This window comes from Heptranchias perlo, chromosome 16 (assembly GCF_035084215.1).
Source record: "Heptranchias perlo isolate sHepPer1 chromosome 16, sHepPer1.hap1, whole genome shotgun sequence".
Classification (NCBI taxonomy): Eukaryota; Metazoa; Chordata; class Chondrichthyes; order Hexanchiformes; family Hexanchidae; genus Heptranchias; species Heptranchias perlo.
In genome coordinates this window covers 7349877-7366786 of record NC_090340.1, presented here as the reverse complement: position 1 = coordinate 7366786, position 16910 = coordinate 7349877, and the positions used below count along the sequence as shown (strand labels likewise).

Below are 16910 nucleotides of genomic sequence, written 5' to 3'. Positions count from 1 at the left end.
GCCTTCAGCCACTCTGGAATTCTCTCCCTAAATCTCTTCATCTGGCTACCTCTCACCCCATCTTCAATGGTTACTTCAAGGAGCATGGCTTCAGTCATCCTCTTCTGCTGTTCATTGTCCACTGCTCCCTTTATAAAACATTTTGGGACCTTTTATTATGTGAAAGGTGCCATGTAAATGTATGTTGTTGTTGGGATAGCCTTGCTGACCAATACCGTTCTCACTGGACAGCAAGAGACGGAGTCAGGGAATAGTGCTGAACATCTGCTCTGGCAACATCCCACAATCCAGCGTCCATGAGGAGACCTATAGAGCAACATCTCTACTGGCGGCCACAGTGAAGGGGAGTAGGTCGTAACACGTACCACTGGTCCTGAGACTACTTTGTGCCCATAGCAAGCTGCTTATAGCTTTGGCAGTCAGGGAAACATTTCACAGAGATGTGTCTTTTGGAAGTTTTACCTTTAGTTTGTTAACGTTTATCAAACAAAATAAGTTTAGTAGAGTCTATAGTCTATGATGGGATAAATTGTAGGTGGTCTATGGGATTACAGTGCTCAACTGACTAAATGTGCCTGTTCTTGCCTCACAATTCCTTGTGTTCACACTCACTGTGTGGTGAAGTGCTGAAATGAAGACGTTATTAACAGCACATTGGGTGAATGTTTACTCAGAAGCTGTTAACTTGGAATTAAGTAATTGCTGACAGTGCAGCTCCTGCAATATTCATCTTTGCGAATTCCATTCACAGAGGTCCAAAATAAATTGCACACTAAACGATTTCAGCAGTTTAGAAAATAATGTTGTGCGGCAGTTGGTGTGTGTGTGTGTGTAATCAAGCAGTTGTTTTATGTGTGTTGCAATAAATAATATCTAACCCCTTTCGTAGTCAGCCATGCTGTTTACACAAAGTCTATCAGCAATACCCAGTGGTAGGAAACCAGTACTACAGGGGAGAACATGACAGTCTGCATAAATAAAGATGGACTCGAAAATACTGCAGCTTCAAAGTGAATTGCAGAACTGTGACTTAACAGCAAGTCAGATGTTCATTTCGAAGTATTTAGTTATCTGGGTAAAATCAGCAACTCAGTAGGAGAAAGCAGTCTGCTTGATTGACACTAGCCTGAACATCCACTTTCTCCATCACCAGCACACCGTAGCTGCTGTGTGTACTGTCTAAAGGATGCATTACAGTGACTCGCCAAGGCCTCTTTGGCAGCACTTCCCAAACCCGCGACCTCTACCACCTAGAAGGACAAGGGCAGCAGGCACATGAGAACAACAGCACCTGCACGTTCCCCTCCTAGTCACACACCATCCGACTTGGAAATATATCACCATTCCTTCATCGTCGCTGAGTCAAAATCCTGGAACTCCTTACCCAACAGCATTGTGGGAGAACCTTCACCATACGGACTGCAGCGGTTCAAGAAGGCGGCTCACCACCACCTTCTCCAGGGCAACTAGGGATGGGTAATAAATGCTGGCCTCGCCAGTGATGCCTAAGAATGAATTTTTAAAAATTATGGGTGTTACTTTCTCTTTCACCCCAAATGCCTATTTTTTCCCCTTACACTTTTTCTCATTTATGCTTGGGAGTAATTCTAAAGTGCCAGCAACCTTTGCCCAAAGAAAATTCTTTCATGGGGGAATGCTAGGCAGACATGCCCACACAATATGCTGCACAAACACACAAGTATGCACATACACGCAATGATCAGAAACAGGAATGGGAAATTTGTTTGATTTTTTTTCTATTCTGCAGTCCAGACAGTAGTGTGCAAGTTGTTTAACCATGGAGGGCATCACTGCCTAGTCCTGGCCTGACCTCATCCAATGAGTATCACACACATACTGTCCATCTGGAATCATAGGATCTCTATTAGGGGAGGGAACCCTGGGTGATTTTTTTTGTCTCCCTCGACCAGGGGTACTGAGGCTGTTGTACTGCCCACCCATCCCTCCCTAGAAATAAGAAGATAAGAAAAGTCAGGAATGAGAAAGGCCAAATTTGGCCCATTGAAGTTCATCCCGCTAGGAACCTAACCCTCTAAATCAGAGTTTCCAGCTGTACTTTGAATTTCTCCACTACCCTATCTTACAGATTATTCCATACATTATGGCCCCAAATTTCTTTGGGTTTTTTGGCATTATTTAGCTGCATTGGTGGTCGGGGACTCACTGTAGGGCTGTGAATTAGGGTGGAACTTGTTTCTGCTGGATTTTTGTCCTGTTTTCAATCTAGTAAAATTTCTGGTTCAGGTTGGGAGGAACCAGCTAATGCTGAGAGACAGCTGCATAATGTTGGTCGCCTTCAACTGAGCATAGGTTCACGGTGACAGCTGATCAGCGGGATGGCTCCCACCAGATACTGAAAGCCGAGAGAGAGAGTGTCTGCTATAATATGGCCCCAAGTGTCTGAAGGCTGGAATTCAGGGCTCTCTCAAGTCTTTTCCTTAGGGCCGCAAAGGCTGCAATCTGTGCTTCCTAGGAAGAGCCATTGACGTCTTGGGCCACTACTTCTGGAGTGGGGGAGAGGGGAAACCATTGCAGACTGAAGTGAAGCTGCCACTCGCTTCATTGATATTGACAATAAAGAAAATGCTTTCCAGATATGGCTGCATATGAGGGCAGCAGCCTCCACCATGACCTCTGACATATGCCACACATCTTGGAGACGGTCCTCAGTGCCTGCACATAGGCGTGACATTCGTCAAACATCTCACTTTTCATAGCATGACCTATGAGTTCTGGGTTCGCTGGTTCCTCACCTTCTGAGGGGAAATGACTGAGGCCTCTTCCGCACCCTACTCCTCTGGGCCTTTTGTGCTCTGTGCATTTTTCTGAGCGCTAATGTTTCATCCCCACTATCGTGAATCCACCCAGGTGAAAGTCTCTGAGCTAGTGAACGGAAAAGAGGGGGCGAGTGATGCAGGGGTGAAATTGATCGGCCATGGCCAGAGGTAGAGGTACCAAGCTCTTATACGTCGCCATATTCATCCAAGTAAAACTCCTCCCCCTCCTCTTCCTCCTCAGTTGCCCCCCTTGACTGTAAGCGATCTACCAAAGAATGGTTGTGCAGCACCCAGAGAGAGGGTCGAGATAGAGAAATATTTGGACTTTCCTGGCAGATGAGTTTATACATGTACTGCAGTAGGTGCAAGAACTGCTTCACACCCACTCACCTTCAGCTGGTACTGGCCCACAGACCTCACCATCTCTGACATCCAGGGTGGGATGCCTCCCCAACTGATCTATTGGCCGCTCTTCATTTACTAGGACAACTGGCTTGTTTCAGGGATTTCCCCCCCACCCTGCCAAACTGGTAGCCTGCCTCTCCCAGGCACTGCGTTCCAGTTTTTCATGGAACAAGATTAACAGCAGTAGGTGAATGCAAGCTTCAGAAGGATATCTTCCAGGTGCCAGCAGACAGCTGATGTAACAGGGTGGACATGGGCTCGAAGGACCCCATGACAGGAGGGAATGGAGTTGAAAGGAGCTGCATGCAAGAAAAGCGCATGAGGGGAGTTCAAACAAGTGGAAGACTTAGTGAGCCACTGAACCTTGATCATTCCATTTAGGAAGGGAGGGTGATTAGTACCGGGGTCCCATGGTATCAAAGTGAAAAGGGGAACGTGGCAGTTCTTTTACCCTGGCTGTCCTTGTCGGGGCATTGAATTTTAATTTTCTACTGTCCTGGGGGTGAGAGAGGTGGCCCCCGGTCCCGCTGCCACCTCTCTCCACTTGGCTCTGGCTACTTTATTCGCTGACTTTCTCCGTGCGACCCCAGGAGTATGCCACACCACATCCTCACCCTGAGGACTACATCTGATAAATGTTACGCTTCGTGCTCAGGCCTTGGTGTCCGGAAATGGGCTGGGGCTGGTCCTTCATCAGCAGATCAGGATGCCCGGTTTCTGAAAACCCTCCTGCCTGATCCGAAAATCATCTTCAAGAAGCACGGAAATACGTTGGTAAGAGCTCGGTGCAAGTTCAACACGCTGGCAAAGGCTGGAGCGAGGAAACGCTTACCTGCTGGCCCTCCAGGAAGCTGCTGCCATTCTGAGTTGCCTTTAAATCCTATAGTACCAAGCTTCCTCCTCCTCCTCTGTCTCAGTCCCATTCCCAGCCCCAGCATGTTTATCCCTTTTTACACAGGAGCCGTGCCTCTGCCCCACCAACTATTAATGAAATGAGTTGACCCCGTGAGTTGTATCTGGGTCAACCACGCACCTCACTGGTGACTGGAATTCCCACCCCTCAAAAGGCCCTGAAGAAATTCATGGACAGGAACTTACCTTTCATTAATTTCAACTTCTATCCTCTAGTCCCACACCCCTGGTGTACTTTGAAGTAATATCTTGGATCTACCTCATCTATTTTGTTTAAAATTTTATAAACCTCACTGAGCTCCCTCATCCATTTTCTGGACTGTAAACTGAAGCTTCTGTCATCTTTCTTCATAGTTCACGCTCCATGTATTTGGGATCTGTCCTTTTGTCCTTCTGTGAGCTCTTTCTGAAGCCTGCATATCTCTCTTTCTTGTGCGGTAACCAAAATTGAACATTGGTCAGCTAACTCGGCACAGACCAGTACTTCCTGTTCTGTATGGCTCACTATCACAGCACTGGCTACATTTACTCACTGATTCAGCACAGACTGGTATAGCTACTGTGATACAGCATCATGTGTTATATCACAGCACAACAGCAACTTACATTTATATAGCACTTTTAACGTAAAACGTCCCAAGGTGCTTCACAGGAGCGTTATCAAACAAAATTTGACACCAAGTCACATGAGATATTAGGACAGGTGACCAAAAGCTTGGTCAAAGAGGTAAGTTTTAAGGAGCGTCTTAAAGGAGGAGAGAGACGTAGAGAGGCGGAGAGGTTTATGAAGGGAATTCTAGAGCTTAGGGCCGAGGCAGCTGAAGGCATGGCCACAGTCTAGTTCAGCCTCAGACAGCGGCCAGGGAGAGGGATGGAGTCGGTGGCTAGGGAGCGGAGTATGTGGTGGGGACCAAAGACAACGGCTTCGGTCTTCCCAACATTTAATTGGAGGAAATTTCTGCTCATCCAATACTGGATATCGGACAAGCAGTGTGACAAATCAGAGGCAATGGAAGGTTTGAGAGGTGAGGTAGAGCTGGTGTCATCAGCGTACATGTGGAACCTGACGTTGTGAATTATAACTTCTCATAGACTGGAATTTTATTGAATGTTTTGTTTGGCCTGGAGGTGCAGCATTGTTGTATAGCTCTGCATTTTCTGTACTCAATGAAGCAGTCCTGGGATCAGACATCACAGAGAGATTCAGTGACGAAAGGACAAGGTTTCAGGGAGGTGAGGGAATGGCTCACGAGGGGCTACAGTTTGATCAAAATTAATCTAGAGTTTTGGCAGTTCTCCCTGATGTTTTGGCCTTCAACTCCTGACACGCTGCAGAGGAGATCGAACACATTTTATTTTTTAACAGTTTGCAGGAACTCTCGAGGGAGGTCATACGAGAGCACAATATTGTCTCAACTAACTACCTGCCTGTTTCTGTTTTATCGCAGTTTACCTGTCTGCAAATCAGGGACAGAAATTGTGCACCTGGAGGCCAAGGAAGGCGAGGGCGAGGCAAAACTCACAGATAAACCGTCCCTTCAGGAAGTCGCCTTGGTCATTGAGGACTCTGACAGGTTAGAATGTGTAAAGGAATAGAATTGAAAAGCAGAGAAGTTATGTTAAAGAACTGTGCACAGTTCTAATCTCCATATTAAAAAAAAGGATATCGAGGCACTGGAGAAGGTGCAAAAAAGATTTACAAGGATGATACCAGACTCAGAGGTTATACCCATCAGGAAAGACTGAACATGCTGGGGCCGTTTTCTCTAGAAAAGAGAAGGCTGAGGGGTGACCTAATAGAGGTTTTTAAAATCATGATGGGGTTTGATGGGTTGATGTAGAGAAGATGTTTCCACTTGTGGGGGGAATCCAAAACTAGGGGTCATAAATATAAGATAATCACTAATAAATCCAATAAGGAATTCAGGAGAAACTTCTTTACCTAGAGAGTGGTTAGAATGTGGAATTTGCTACCATAAGGAGTAGTTGGGGCGAATAGCATAGATGCATTTAAGGGGAAGCTAGATAAGTATATGAGGGAGAAACAAATACAAGGATATGCAGATAGGGTTAGATGAAAAGGGTTGGAAGGAGGCTCGTATGGATCATAATCACTGGCATAGACCATTTGGGCCGAATGGCCTGTTTCTCTGCTGTAAAATCTATGTAATTCTATGTATACATTAGATGTATGTTAGATGTACGCAGCAGTTAAGGTGTTTCAGAGCTGCTTTAGATGGAATTGGCTATGCAAGTGTCGAGTCCTAGCGCTCTGAAGTCTGCCCCCTTTTACGTTACAAAGTGGACCAGCGGCAGTTTTCTGGTGCAGACCTCCTCCAGTGTCAGGGAAAGGTCAGAAATGGGAAAACCACATTCCTAGGCCACACATGTGGCATGCGACCAGAAACTATGCCGACCTGTGGGGGTGCTGTTGATGGTGCCAAGTCCTCTGCCAATGGGAGAAGTAACTCTTGAGCTGGCACTCTGACAGGAGATACCAAGTTGTATGCAATAAATCATTACCTCTCCCAGCAGGACTGTAACATAAACATAGCATTAGATCTGTGACTGCAAAACCCCTCGAAATCAGGGGGAAATAAACGTGTGCAAGCTGTAAAGGGGCTAGATTTAACAGAGCTTCTCGAGAGATGAGGCTTTCATTGTTTCCAGCCCCTATAACATTTCCTACCAGACAAAAAGCAGCTGCCTGATTGAAACGGGTCATTTCGAAGCATTCCTGGGTGATGAAAGGGTTTAAATCAGTAAAAGTCTTGTCTGGTTCATTCCCTTTTTCCCCTCCTCTAAGTGTCATATTGTTTAATGTTGTTTGGCCCACGGTCTCTGAAACTGTCTGTGTTTATAACAGCCTGGATTTAAGATAGAGGTGAGGGATGAACTCCCAGTGATAGGTTAGTAGTTGGGTTAGAGTATTGTGTGAGGAGTTTTATCATTTCTTTGCTACAGGTAAAACCTGGCAGTCCACTCCCATCTGGTACTTGTGTGATGTATGTTTGTCCCAAGAGTGTTTGGCCTTACAAGCCATCTGGGAACAACTTTCTGATGTTGCAGGCAAACTTCCTGACTGCACTGCTTTAGGCAGGGAGGTGTAGCAGTGTAGGGAGGAGGTTTGCCTGCATTATTAGGAATGTAGGAATGAACTGTGAATCTGTATGTGCCTGTATAGATTTTATGTCGCACTGACACAAGGGGGGTAATTTTAACCTAACTTGCCGGGCAGGAAACGGTCAAAGGAGAGTAAAATCGGGCAGGGTGGGCCGCCCCGAACCCGTCCAGAGGGTTAGGTTAACATTACCCCCCCAAGCTGTATGGGTTTCCCCTGGATGGATCGGAACCCTTACAAAGAATACAGAGTCAACTCTTGTGTGAGATTAATGTGATCCAACAGAGGAGGCTGATCATTGGAAGCAGGATGAACTGTGTGTCTGTTGCTTAGCAAAAGCTGCCTTTTATTTATCCACCGTTCCAAGTACGAAAGCATAGATGATAGTGACTCTCTGCCAGAACCTGTGTGTATCTCCTGAATAAGTGCAGCTTCCATACACAGGAGGACATTTTGACTTTAGACGATAGTTTAAAACACCTCTCCCATTGACTTCAGTGGAAACGAAAATCAGGAGAGTTGTTTAACGGGTGGCTGAGCCAAATATCGTACATTTTACACTATCGCCCAAAGTCAAGATGACCTCCACAGTGTGTGGTACAGGTGTGCTATACTTACCAGCATTAGTTTTGATGTAATATGGATGGGGTGGAATGTACCTATATAAGGTGGTACAAACAGCCTACTGTAACACAAACAATTGTTTGCACTTATATGGCATCTTTAATGGGGTAGAATGTTGCAGTGTTACAATTCAACCTACTTTCCATGCTTAACAAATATTGCAGTTGACAAAAATTACCTGCATTGGCCATTCCATCAAAGGGGATGGGACATCTCTTAACCATTAGAATTAGACATATTTTCTTCAGTGCTGCGCACAAAATCCACTTCCAGAGGCGAGCAAATGCTCCTTATGAACCTAAATATGACCTTACATGCAAAATGATCTGGGATAGCAGGGCAAACAATGAACCCTTTTTTACCGTTAAGGTTTGTACGAGTTACGATCACTTGATCTGTCTGACTGATGGATGGACAAATAGCACTCTGACAGACCTTATATCACAGGCTACAAACTACAAATCAAATTTATTCACAAGTAAAATTAAACAACAGGTTTCACTGGAGTACAAAACTTTACTTAATGCTAATTCCAACTGTTCTTATATGAACTAATTTATTTTAGAGCCACCCAGTTTTAGAGCAGTCAATGGCATTGCTAAATATATATGGGGTTTCTAATCATGTGATTATTATGTATCCTATACAGAAAGTTGGCAATTTCCACCGGGAACTTAAACGAGGAAGAGAAGACTGACGCTGAGAATGAAACACGGGAGGGCCAGGGGTCACCCAAAGAAAACTCACATGTCGGCTGGACAAAAGGACCAGAGGTATCCAGTAGTCCATGCCGATTGATATGTAGAGAGCAATAAAATCTGCAGGTCAGGTCTTGGTTTATCTCGATGCTAGTGCATCAATTCGGAGTGCACTCGCCTATACCAGATCCAAAATATTGTCACCAGTAGTTGGAGGTGTTTGCTAACATATTTAATTTGCTTGGCATAACTTATTTGCTAGCCCATCGTATATTTTTTTTGAAAAGCTGGCTGAAGATGCCACTGACATATTTAAAACTAAAAGATACCAGCAGCCAGTCATTAAGCCAAGCATGGTAAAGGATGGATTTCTTGGCCTCATGCTTACCAGAAAATGCCACGTCCTGTAGTGATTGGGATGGGGTTGGTCTCTGTGATTAGATGGCCACTCCTCTGCCAACAGTATACAGGGAGGCATGCAGGCAACAGATAGGAGGTGGTGAACAGGAAGTCCTTTACATTTTAACTTTCTGGTGTGGAACTGCAATGGCTGTCCTCTGGGTTTATTGTCGAATGTGATTCCAAGATTTAATTGGTCCTTACTAATTAATAATAACACAAGGGTAGCAAGCACCACTCAGAAAGCAAGTAGGAACTCCAAATTCATACAGACACCAAGGCCTAGATTTTCCTCCATTGATGTAGTTTAGATCTAAATGGTTATTGACAAGTTTTAGATAAACTTATGTGGAAGTGTGTTGTTACACCCAATTTTCCTGTCAACTCATTGGCATGGCTTCAGGTGGAGATTTGGACAGGTGCAGGGTGCAGACTGTTGGGGGGAGTGGAAAAATGAAATTTAAAGGGATGGGGACAATTAAAGGGGAGTTTCAGAATAAGTAGACAAAAATTCTGCAAGCTTTCAGAAAGCCTAAAGAAGCATCTCACCCTTTGCCAAGGCTGAAAGGACTAAGGTAAAATAAAGGGAAAGAAAACCCAAGGTGCAGGCATCAGACTGTAGTCAGGTGACAGAGCAGCCAAGCACCTGACCCTCCTTTTCAATGACTGCTCAAATCAATGAAGTGCTGCAGAAGTTGATTGTGAGAATGGTGGTCTCCTGTGCCACCCCATGGCGCCAACTGTATAGGTCAGCATTGCGGCATGCCTGCAAGGAAATGGAGACAGGTTGCAGGCCACCGCTGCCTGTTGCTGTCACTGGCTGTGCCAGCCCTATGCTGCACAGTAGTTGCAGGTGCCCTTGCAGTAGATGGCACAGCTGTGCATCTGGCTCTCTGCAGATCCATGAAGACCTTCCCCCCTAGCCATTGCTAGTTAGGTGTGTCAGGGCCTGCAGAAATAATTGGTGGGATCTTAGTGGATGCAGCCAACGTATCCTGGCTGTTGATCAAGCTGGCATGTCTTCTTTCATGCAAACTGTAATTGGTGTGCTTCTGAGGAAGCATCGACAGTCAGGTAGCCAGGGATTCACATATCTTAGTGATGCCATACCCTTCCCAGCTACCTTTGGAAATAGGAGCCTCTGTAAGCACTAAAGTGAGGTACGTTCACCCCTTTCTGCAGATACTCGCGGGTGGGTACAGAGCACCTCCTTTGCATTCCTCTATTACTGGTCCTCCTCTTCTTCTAAACACATCAGGCGGGGGGATTGCCACTGGGAAATGCCTTGGTGCCAGTAATGGTGCTGTGGGCAAAATAAAGGGAGAATCTAGAACTAGGGGGCATAGTCTCAGGATAACGGATAGACGATTTAGGACTAAGATGAGGAGGAATTTCTTCACTCAGAGGGTCGAGAATATTTGGAATTCTCTACCCCAGTGGGCTGTGGATGCTGAGTCATTGAATATATTCAAGACTGAGATGGATAGATTTTTGGACTCTAGGGGAATCAAGGGATATGGGGATCGGGCGGGAAATTGGAGTTGAGGTTGAAGATCAGCCGTGTTCTTATTGAAAGGCGGAGCAGGCTTGAGGGGTCATATGGCCTACTCCTGCTCCTATTTCTTATGTTCTTATATTCATAAAATAAATAATTTACAAAAGCTCAAGAGAACCTAAGTGCTAGCAGGGGGAAAGTGAAGAAAAATGATCAAGAAATGGCTGAAGTACAGTTACCTTCATATTACTGTGATCTCTTCATGATCTTCCATTTAATTACCAGGCCGAGGGACCCTCGGCATGTGGATGTTGCTAACTTCTGACAAACTGCATGACCAGAGGGAAAGGATGTGCAGGATGGACATGCCACAAATTAATATTTAAATGAAGCGCAATTCTTCCACCACCACTGGCTTCAGCCCCCATCCGACCCCCGAGACTACCTCAGGCCGCAGTGTGGGCAGAGTCCTGGCGGGATGAAACCGCCAGCCATTTTGTGCTATCAGCTGCCTGATTTAAGCTGCAACAACGGGGGACCAGCAGCGGAATATCCAGGCCAACCATTCCATTTTTTTCAAATCCGTAGAGTAAACAGTTGCTGCCACTTATTCTTACATTAATATCTTTCTGGTTAGTATTTAAACTTGCATCTAACTCCCGGTGTAGACAAACATGTACATATTTGCTATTTGGGGTGCACTGCAGCAGGTAATTTGTTGTGCCTATTCCGCCCTCCCTGACGCTGAGTTCAAGAATGGCCCGGAGCAGGTGCCTTTTAATTCTGTAAACTGACATGGTAGCAACAAAAAAAAAGTTCTTTATCCATAACAGCCTCTGCCTGAGATGAAAAGTTTCTGTCTCTTCTCATTATCGTAAGTTCCTGGACGGGTTTCAATTAGATGCATCAGTAGTCTGTAAATCCAGACACTCCCTGCGATGCTGCTGTCGTCATTGACTGTGGAATACAAAGTAACTGATCAACTAGTTGATGGCACAGCAGTTTCAAAGTAGATTGGAGCTTAGCACAGTGGGCACAATGAGGCAAATGTGTTGAGCTTTGATGTAGGGCCATGTCTTGCACACTCGCCACAGATCTGGCTATTGCTGTCTGTTTCACTGTTGTTGCATTGCTTACAGGATCATTGATGTTTTAGTGAATTTTGTTTTTTGAAGACTTTAATTATCCAGCTTCCTTAGATCATGGAGCAGAATTGATGTTTGCCAAAGAGCAGAGCCCAGCCCAGTGGAACAAGAAAATCGAACTTAAATTCCGTTGGGGTGATCTGGCTTCCTCCTGTGGCAGTGGCAGGAGACTGGCAGAACCCCCAGAGAAACGGTGTGTCCCGGGTTGGTGGGGGGTGGGGGGCTCCACCGGTCTCCCACCAGAGTCCCCGGTGGAATTTCAGCCCTTATGTGGCAATGCTAGGGAGGGTAAGGAGTCTATAGAGCAGCATGGGCAGAATGCTGAAGATCGGAAAGTCTTCCAGCAGGGGGAAACTGAAGAAAAATTATCAAGAAACAGCTAAAGTACACTTAATATTTTGTTAGTTTTGTTAGTTTTGAGATTAATCTTGCAAGGAATACATTTCTCAGTCCCAGTTGTTGACTGTTTTTGGTGGTCAGGTTGGCCTGTCGAATATAGATAAACCCAAATGTAATTTATTTTTGCCAAATATTTTCTTTCATTTTAAATTAAAAATCTCTCAGCTGTGTAGTAAACGGATGTCCAAACATGAATTAGAATGCGCTATTTTAATACAAAATTCCAATTTTTTCCAGGGGATATTGTCAATTGTATGATTTCTATCAATTAGTGGTAATTGTATTCAGGTGGTGGGTATCAATTGGGGACTCTTGTACCCTTTTTATAGGAGAACTTAGTTTGTGTGTGTATATATATATATATATATATATATGTACGTACGTGTACACAAACATTCAATAAAGGATGGAAGCAACTAAATACCGGGCTCTAGTATTCTATCCTTCACGACATGGCTATCCAATTTTAACAGATATGCTCCTAAGACTCCCCTAAGAATGTGAACAAAGCAGGGGTGTGTGGAATCATTTGAGATGTATGTCGACAATTCTAGATTCTCTGCCCAGATCCCTGCAGTCAACATACTGCCAGCCCTCTGTTGCCCGATAATTACCTACAGGAGAGATGCTAAAGTGTGCCTGAAGTACTTTCAGGGCAATGTTTTTGTATTTTCTAGGAAGTTTTGCCTAATCCGAGTGAAGCAGACAAGCTACTTTTAAACCAGACTGAAGACTGGAAGTGTCTTCATTGGAGCTGTAACCAAGAGGAGAACAAGGCGATGTTAGGAGTGGAGCAGGTAAGAAACAAGCACATTTAAAAAAAATCAACATCCATTTCGTACACTTGAAAGCCTATTGAAGTTTGAGGTTCGTTTTGCCCACGAAAGATAAACTGGTTGAAATACTGAGCACTCACGCACCTCTTTCTCACTCACGTGCACTCACCCAGCTCTTTTACTTCTCCCTCTCTTGCTCACACACCACTGTTTTTCTTTCCATCATGCACCCCTTTCTCTGCCGCACATCTCTGTCTTTCTCTGCTTCATGCACCTCTTTGTCTCTCTCACACCTCTGTCTTTGTTCCTCACGCACCTCTTTCTCATTCACATTCATGTACACTTCTGTCTTTCTCTCCCTCACACACCCCTCTGTCTTTCTCTTTCACATACATCTTTGTCTTTTTCTCTTTCTCACTTTCTTTCTGTGTCTCTTATGTACATCTGTGTTTTTCTCTCTCTCTCTCTCTCTCTCTCACACAGACACCTCTCTATCTCACACATATGTGTGTGTCTATCTCATACCTCTGTCTCTCTCACACGCACACCTCTGGGTTTTTTTTCTCTCATACACACTTCTCTGTCTGTCTAATACATATCTCTCTCTTTCACATGCATTTCAACAACAACATGCATTTATATAGCACTTTTAACGTAGTAAAACTTCCCAAGATCCTTCACAGGAGCGAAATCAAACAAAATTTGACACTGAGCCACATAAGGAGATATAGGACAGGTGACCAAAAGTTGACTGAAGAGATAGGTTTTAAGGAATGTCTTAATGGAGGGGAGAGAGACGGAGAGGTTTAGGGAGGGAATTCCAGAGCCTAGGGCCTAGGCAGCTGAAGGCATGGCTGCCACTGGTGGAGCGATTAAAATTGGGGATGCACAAGAGGCCAGAATTGGAGGAGTGCAGAGATCTCGAAGGGTTGTAGGGCTGGAGGAGGTTACAGAGATAGGGAGGGGTGAGGCCATGGAGGGATTTGAAAACAAGGATAAGAATTTTAAAATCCAGGCGTTGTCGGACTGGTAGCCAATGTAGGTCAGCGAATGGGACTTGGTGCGAGTTTGGATACGGTGCAGCACAGTTTTGGATGAGCTCAAGTTTATGAAGGGCGGAAGATGGGAGGCCGGCCAGGAGAGCTTTGGGATAGTTAAATCTAGAGGTAACAAAGGCATAGATGAGGATTTCAGCAACAGATGAGCTGAGGCAGGGGTGGAGACGGGCGATGTTATGGAGGTGGAAGTAGGCGGTCCTGTTAATGGAACGGATATGGGATTGGAAGCTCATCTCAGGGTCAAATGGGATGCCAAGGTTACAAACGGTCTGTTTCAGTTTCAGAGAGTGACCAAGAAGAGGGCTGGAGTCGGTGGCTAGGGAACGGAGTTTGAGGCGGGGACTGAAGACGAAGATAATGGCTTCAGTCTTCCCAATATTTAGATGGAGGAAATTTCTGCTCGTCCAGTACTGGATTTCTGCGTTTATGTCTCTGTCTCTTACATAAGTCTCCTTGTATGCCTCTTCCCCTCACCCACACGCATTGCTCTCATACATGCCACTCTCTCCCTTAGGTGCATGTGTCTCTATTATTCACAATCTCCCCTCACATACATACACCACTTTCTTACCTGCATAAATAGGGTTGCCAACCCTCCAAATTAAACATTAACCTCCTGGACACTGGTGCGTGCAACAAGCAGGAGAAAAATCATAGGGACATTTTTTTTCATTTTCTTTGAACACTTGTTTGTTAATTATAAAAATATTGGAGATAGGGAAAAAAGGCTGTTTGACTGGATAGGTCAGTTGCAGGCGGGAGGTCATGTGATGAAACCTCCAGGAATACGTCCAACCAGTGTTGGCACAAAAGGTCTTTGAGCCCACAGTGCGATATTCAAGCATACCAACTCCACTTAAGCAATATCGCACAAACACTGTGATCATTTCTGATTATTAAAACCATAACAAGCATAATCCTTAACCGGCAAACATGAAAGACAGAACCACAGATCTTCAGTATCAAGGAGAAATATTTTAACTCCGGGATGAAGGCCAGATCAGTTTCCCACTAGCATTAAGCCTTCATTCCTATTTTTTAAATTCATTCTCTGGATATGGGCAACATTGGCAAGGCTGACATTTATTGCCCATTCCTAGTTGCCCGTGAGAAGGTGGTGATGAGCCTTCATCTTGAACCACTGTCGTGGTAAGATACAACTGACTGGCTTGCTAGATCACTTCAACCATGTTGGTGTGGGACTGGAGTCACATGCAGGCCAGACCAGGTAAGGACAGCAAGTTTCCTTCCCTAAAGGGCATTAGTGAACCAGTTAGATTTTATGACAATTCAGCAGTATCGCGATCACTTTTGCTGATACAAGTTTTTTTTTAAACTCCCGTTCTGTATGTTAGATCTATGTCTCCTTATTTTAGAACCATCAATGTCTAGAAACAGTTTTTTTTCTATCTACTCTGTTTCATCCCTTCATAATTTTAAACACTTCGATCAAAATCACCCCATAATCTCTTCCATTCCAATGAAAATAGCCCCAGTTTTTTAAGTTGCACCCAAGTTGTCTAGTGGTCTTTACTCTTTGCAGATGCTGATAAAGAAGCTGTTAAACAGTAAGGAAATTTTAGTCTGGAGTGGTCTTAACATGTTCTTTCCCATGTCCCTCAATCAGAGGCATGAACACTTCATTGAATTTGATGGTCCAAAATACAATAAGGTGTTTTCGGCTGTCCAAGAAGTGTGTTTTAAGTGTCAGCCAGTGGTAGCTCTCTCGTCTCTAAGTTAGAAGGTCATGGGTTCAAGTCCCACTCCAGAGACTTGAGCAGAAAATCTAGCCTGACACTCCAGTGCAGTACTGAGGGAGTGTACTGCATCTTTCGGGTGAGATGTGAAACTGAGGCCTCATCTGCTCTCTCGGGACGTAAAAGATCCCATGGCACCATTTCGAAGAGGAGCAGGGGAGTTCTCCCTGGTGTCCTGGCCAATATTTATTCCTCAAACAACATCACTAAAACAAATTATCTGGTCATCATCACATTGCTGTTGTGGGATCTTGCTGTGCACAAATTGGCTGCCACGTTTCCTACATTACAACAGTGACTAAACTTCAAAAAGATTTCATTGGCTATAAAGTGTTTTGGGGCGTCCTGAGGTGGTGAAAAACTCTATATTAAAGCAAGTCTTTCTTTTTGAAGAAAACAAATTAAGCACTTACAAAACTTGCTTTATTCCCCCAACTCCCGTCACTCCAAAAGTTTTAGAATCATCAGTTTAGAGGATATTTTAAAGTTCAGGAATGCTGGGACAGCTGAATCGGATTGAAATTCATCCACAAAATTGGTTTCACACCAAATAAATCAGGGTAATTGAGAGGTATGATGACATTTACTTAAGATAAAGACTTGCTTATGATGCTTGGGGAGAATATTAGGTGGATAATTTTAGTGCTCTGTATTTTTTTCAATAGTACACGCTGGTCCATGTCCAGTGTACCAATTTATGCTTGATTGCTGGCACAACTGATAATGGGTTACTATTGACTAAATTATGTTAACTGGATAGGTGGGCTGTATTGTTGCCCGGGTCCAATTTTTCAATTTACAAACTGGTGCAGCGATGAGCCAAAAAAATGCAGCTCTCATCACTGCACCAATCAGTTAATTGTTTTTTGAGTTGAGGTTATGTACTCAGTGGGGCAAAAAGTCCAAACATAGCAATTAGAGGGAAGGTTCATTGAAATGTTTGAATACTGCTGGTGGCATTTGTTAATATTGTGATATGTCTTTACTCCTGTGATGAAGACCATTTCAGTTTCCCACTAGCACTAAGTCTGCTGGAAAAACTCTCCCTCCTCCAAGTGGTTTTGCAATTGATTTTAAGCATGCTCACTAGCCCTCACAAATTTGTCGGAGAGCCTCTTATGAGATTGTAACCTCTTCCCTCCTGCCTCGGGATCTTGCACTTAAATGGGCTACCTTTGTAGATCCTGTCATTCTCTTGTTTTCAAGTGTTAGCTTCGCTCAGTTGGTAGAGTTCTCACCAGAATCAGAAGATTGTGGATTCAAGCTTCACTCTAGGGCTCGAGAACATAATCTAGACTAACACTGTGATGCAGTACTGAGGGA

The 16910-nt window shown here is 44.5% G+C and overlaps 1 protein-coding gene across 1 annotated transcript in view; it reads left to right on the top strand.

Annotated features, from left to right (window-relative positions):
* The window catches only part of hydin (HYDIN axonemal central pair apparatus protein), a 1099250-nt gene that overhangs the window by 529783 nt on the left and 552557 nt on the right, over positions 1 to 16910 (top strand). The window contains exons 27-30 of the mRNA XM_067997614.1: positions 5564 to 5689; positions 8510 to 8633; positions 11496 to 11516; positions 12674 to 12793. Coding sequence (XP_067853715.1) covers positions 5564 to 5689; positions 8510 to 8633; positions 11496 to 11516; positions 12674 to 12793 — 391 coding nt within the window. The remainder of the gene's footprint in view (positions 1 to 5563; positions 5690 to 8509; positions 8634 to 11495; positions 11517 to 12673; positions 12794 to 16910) is intronic.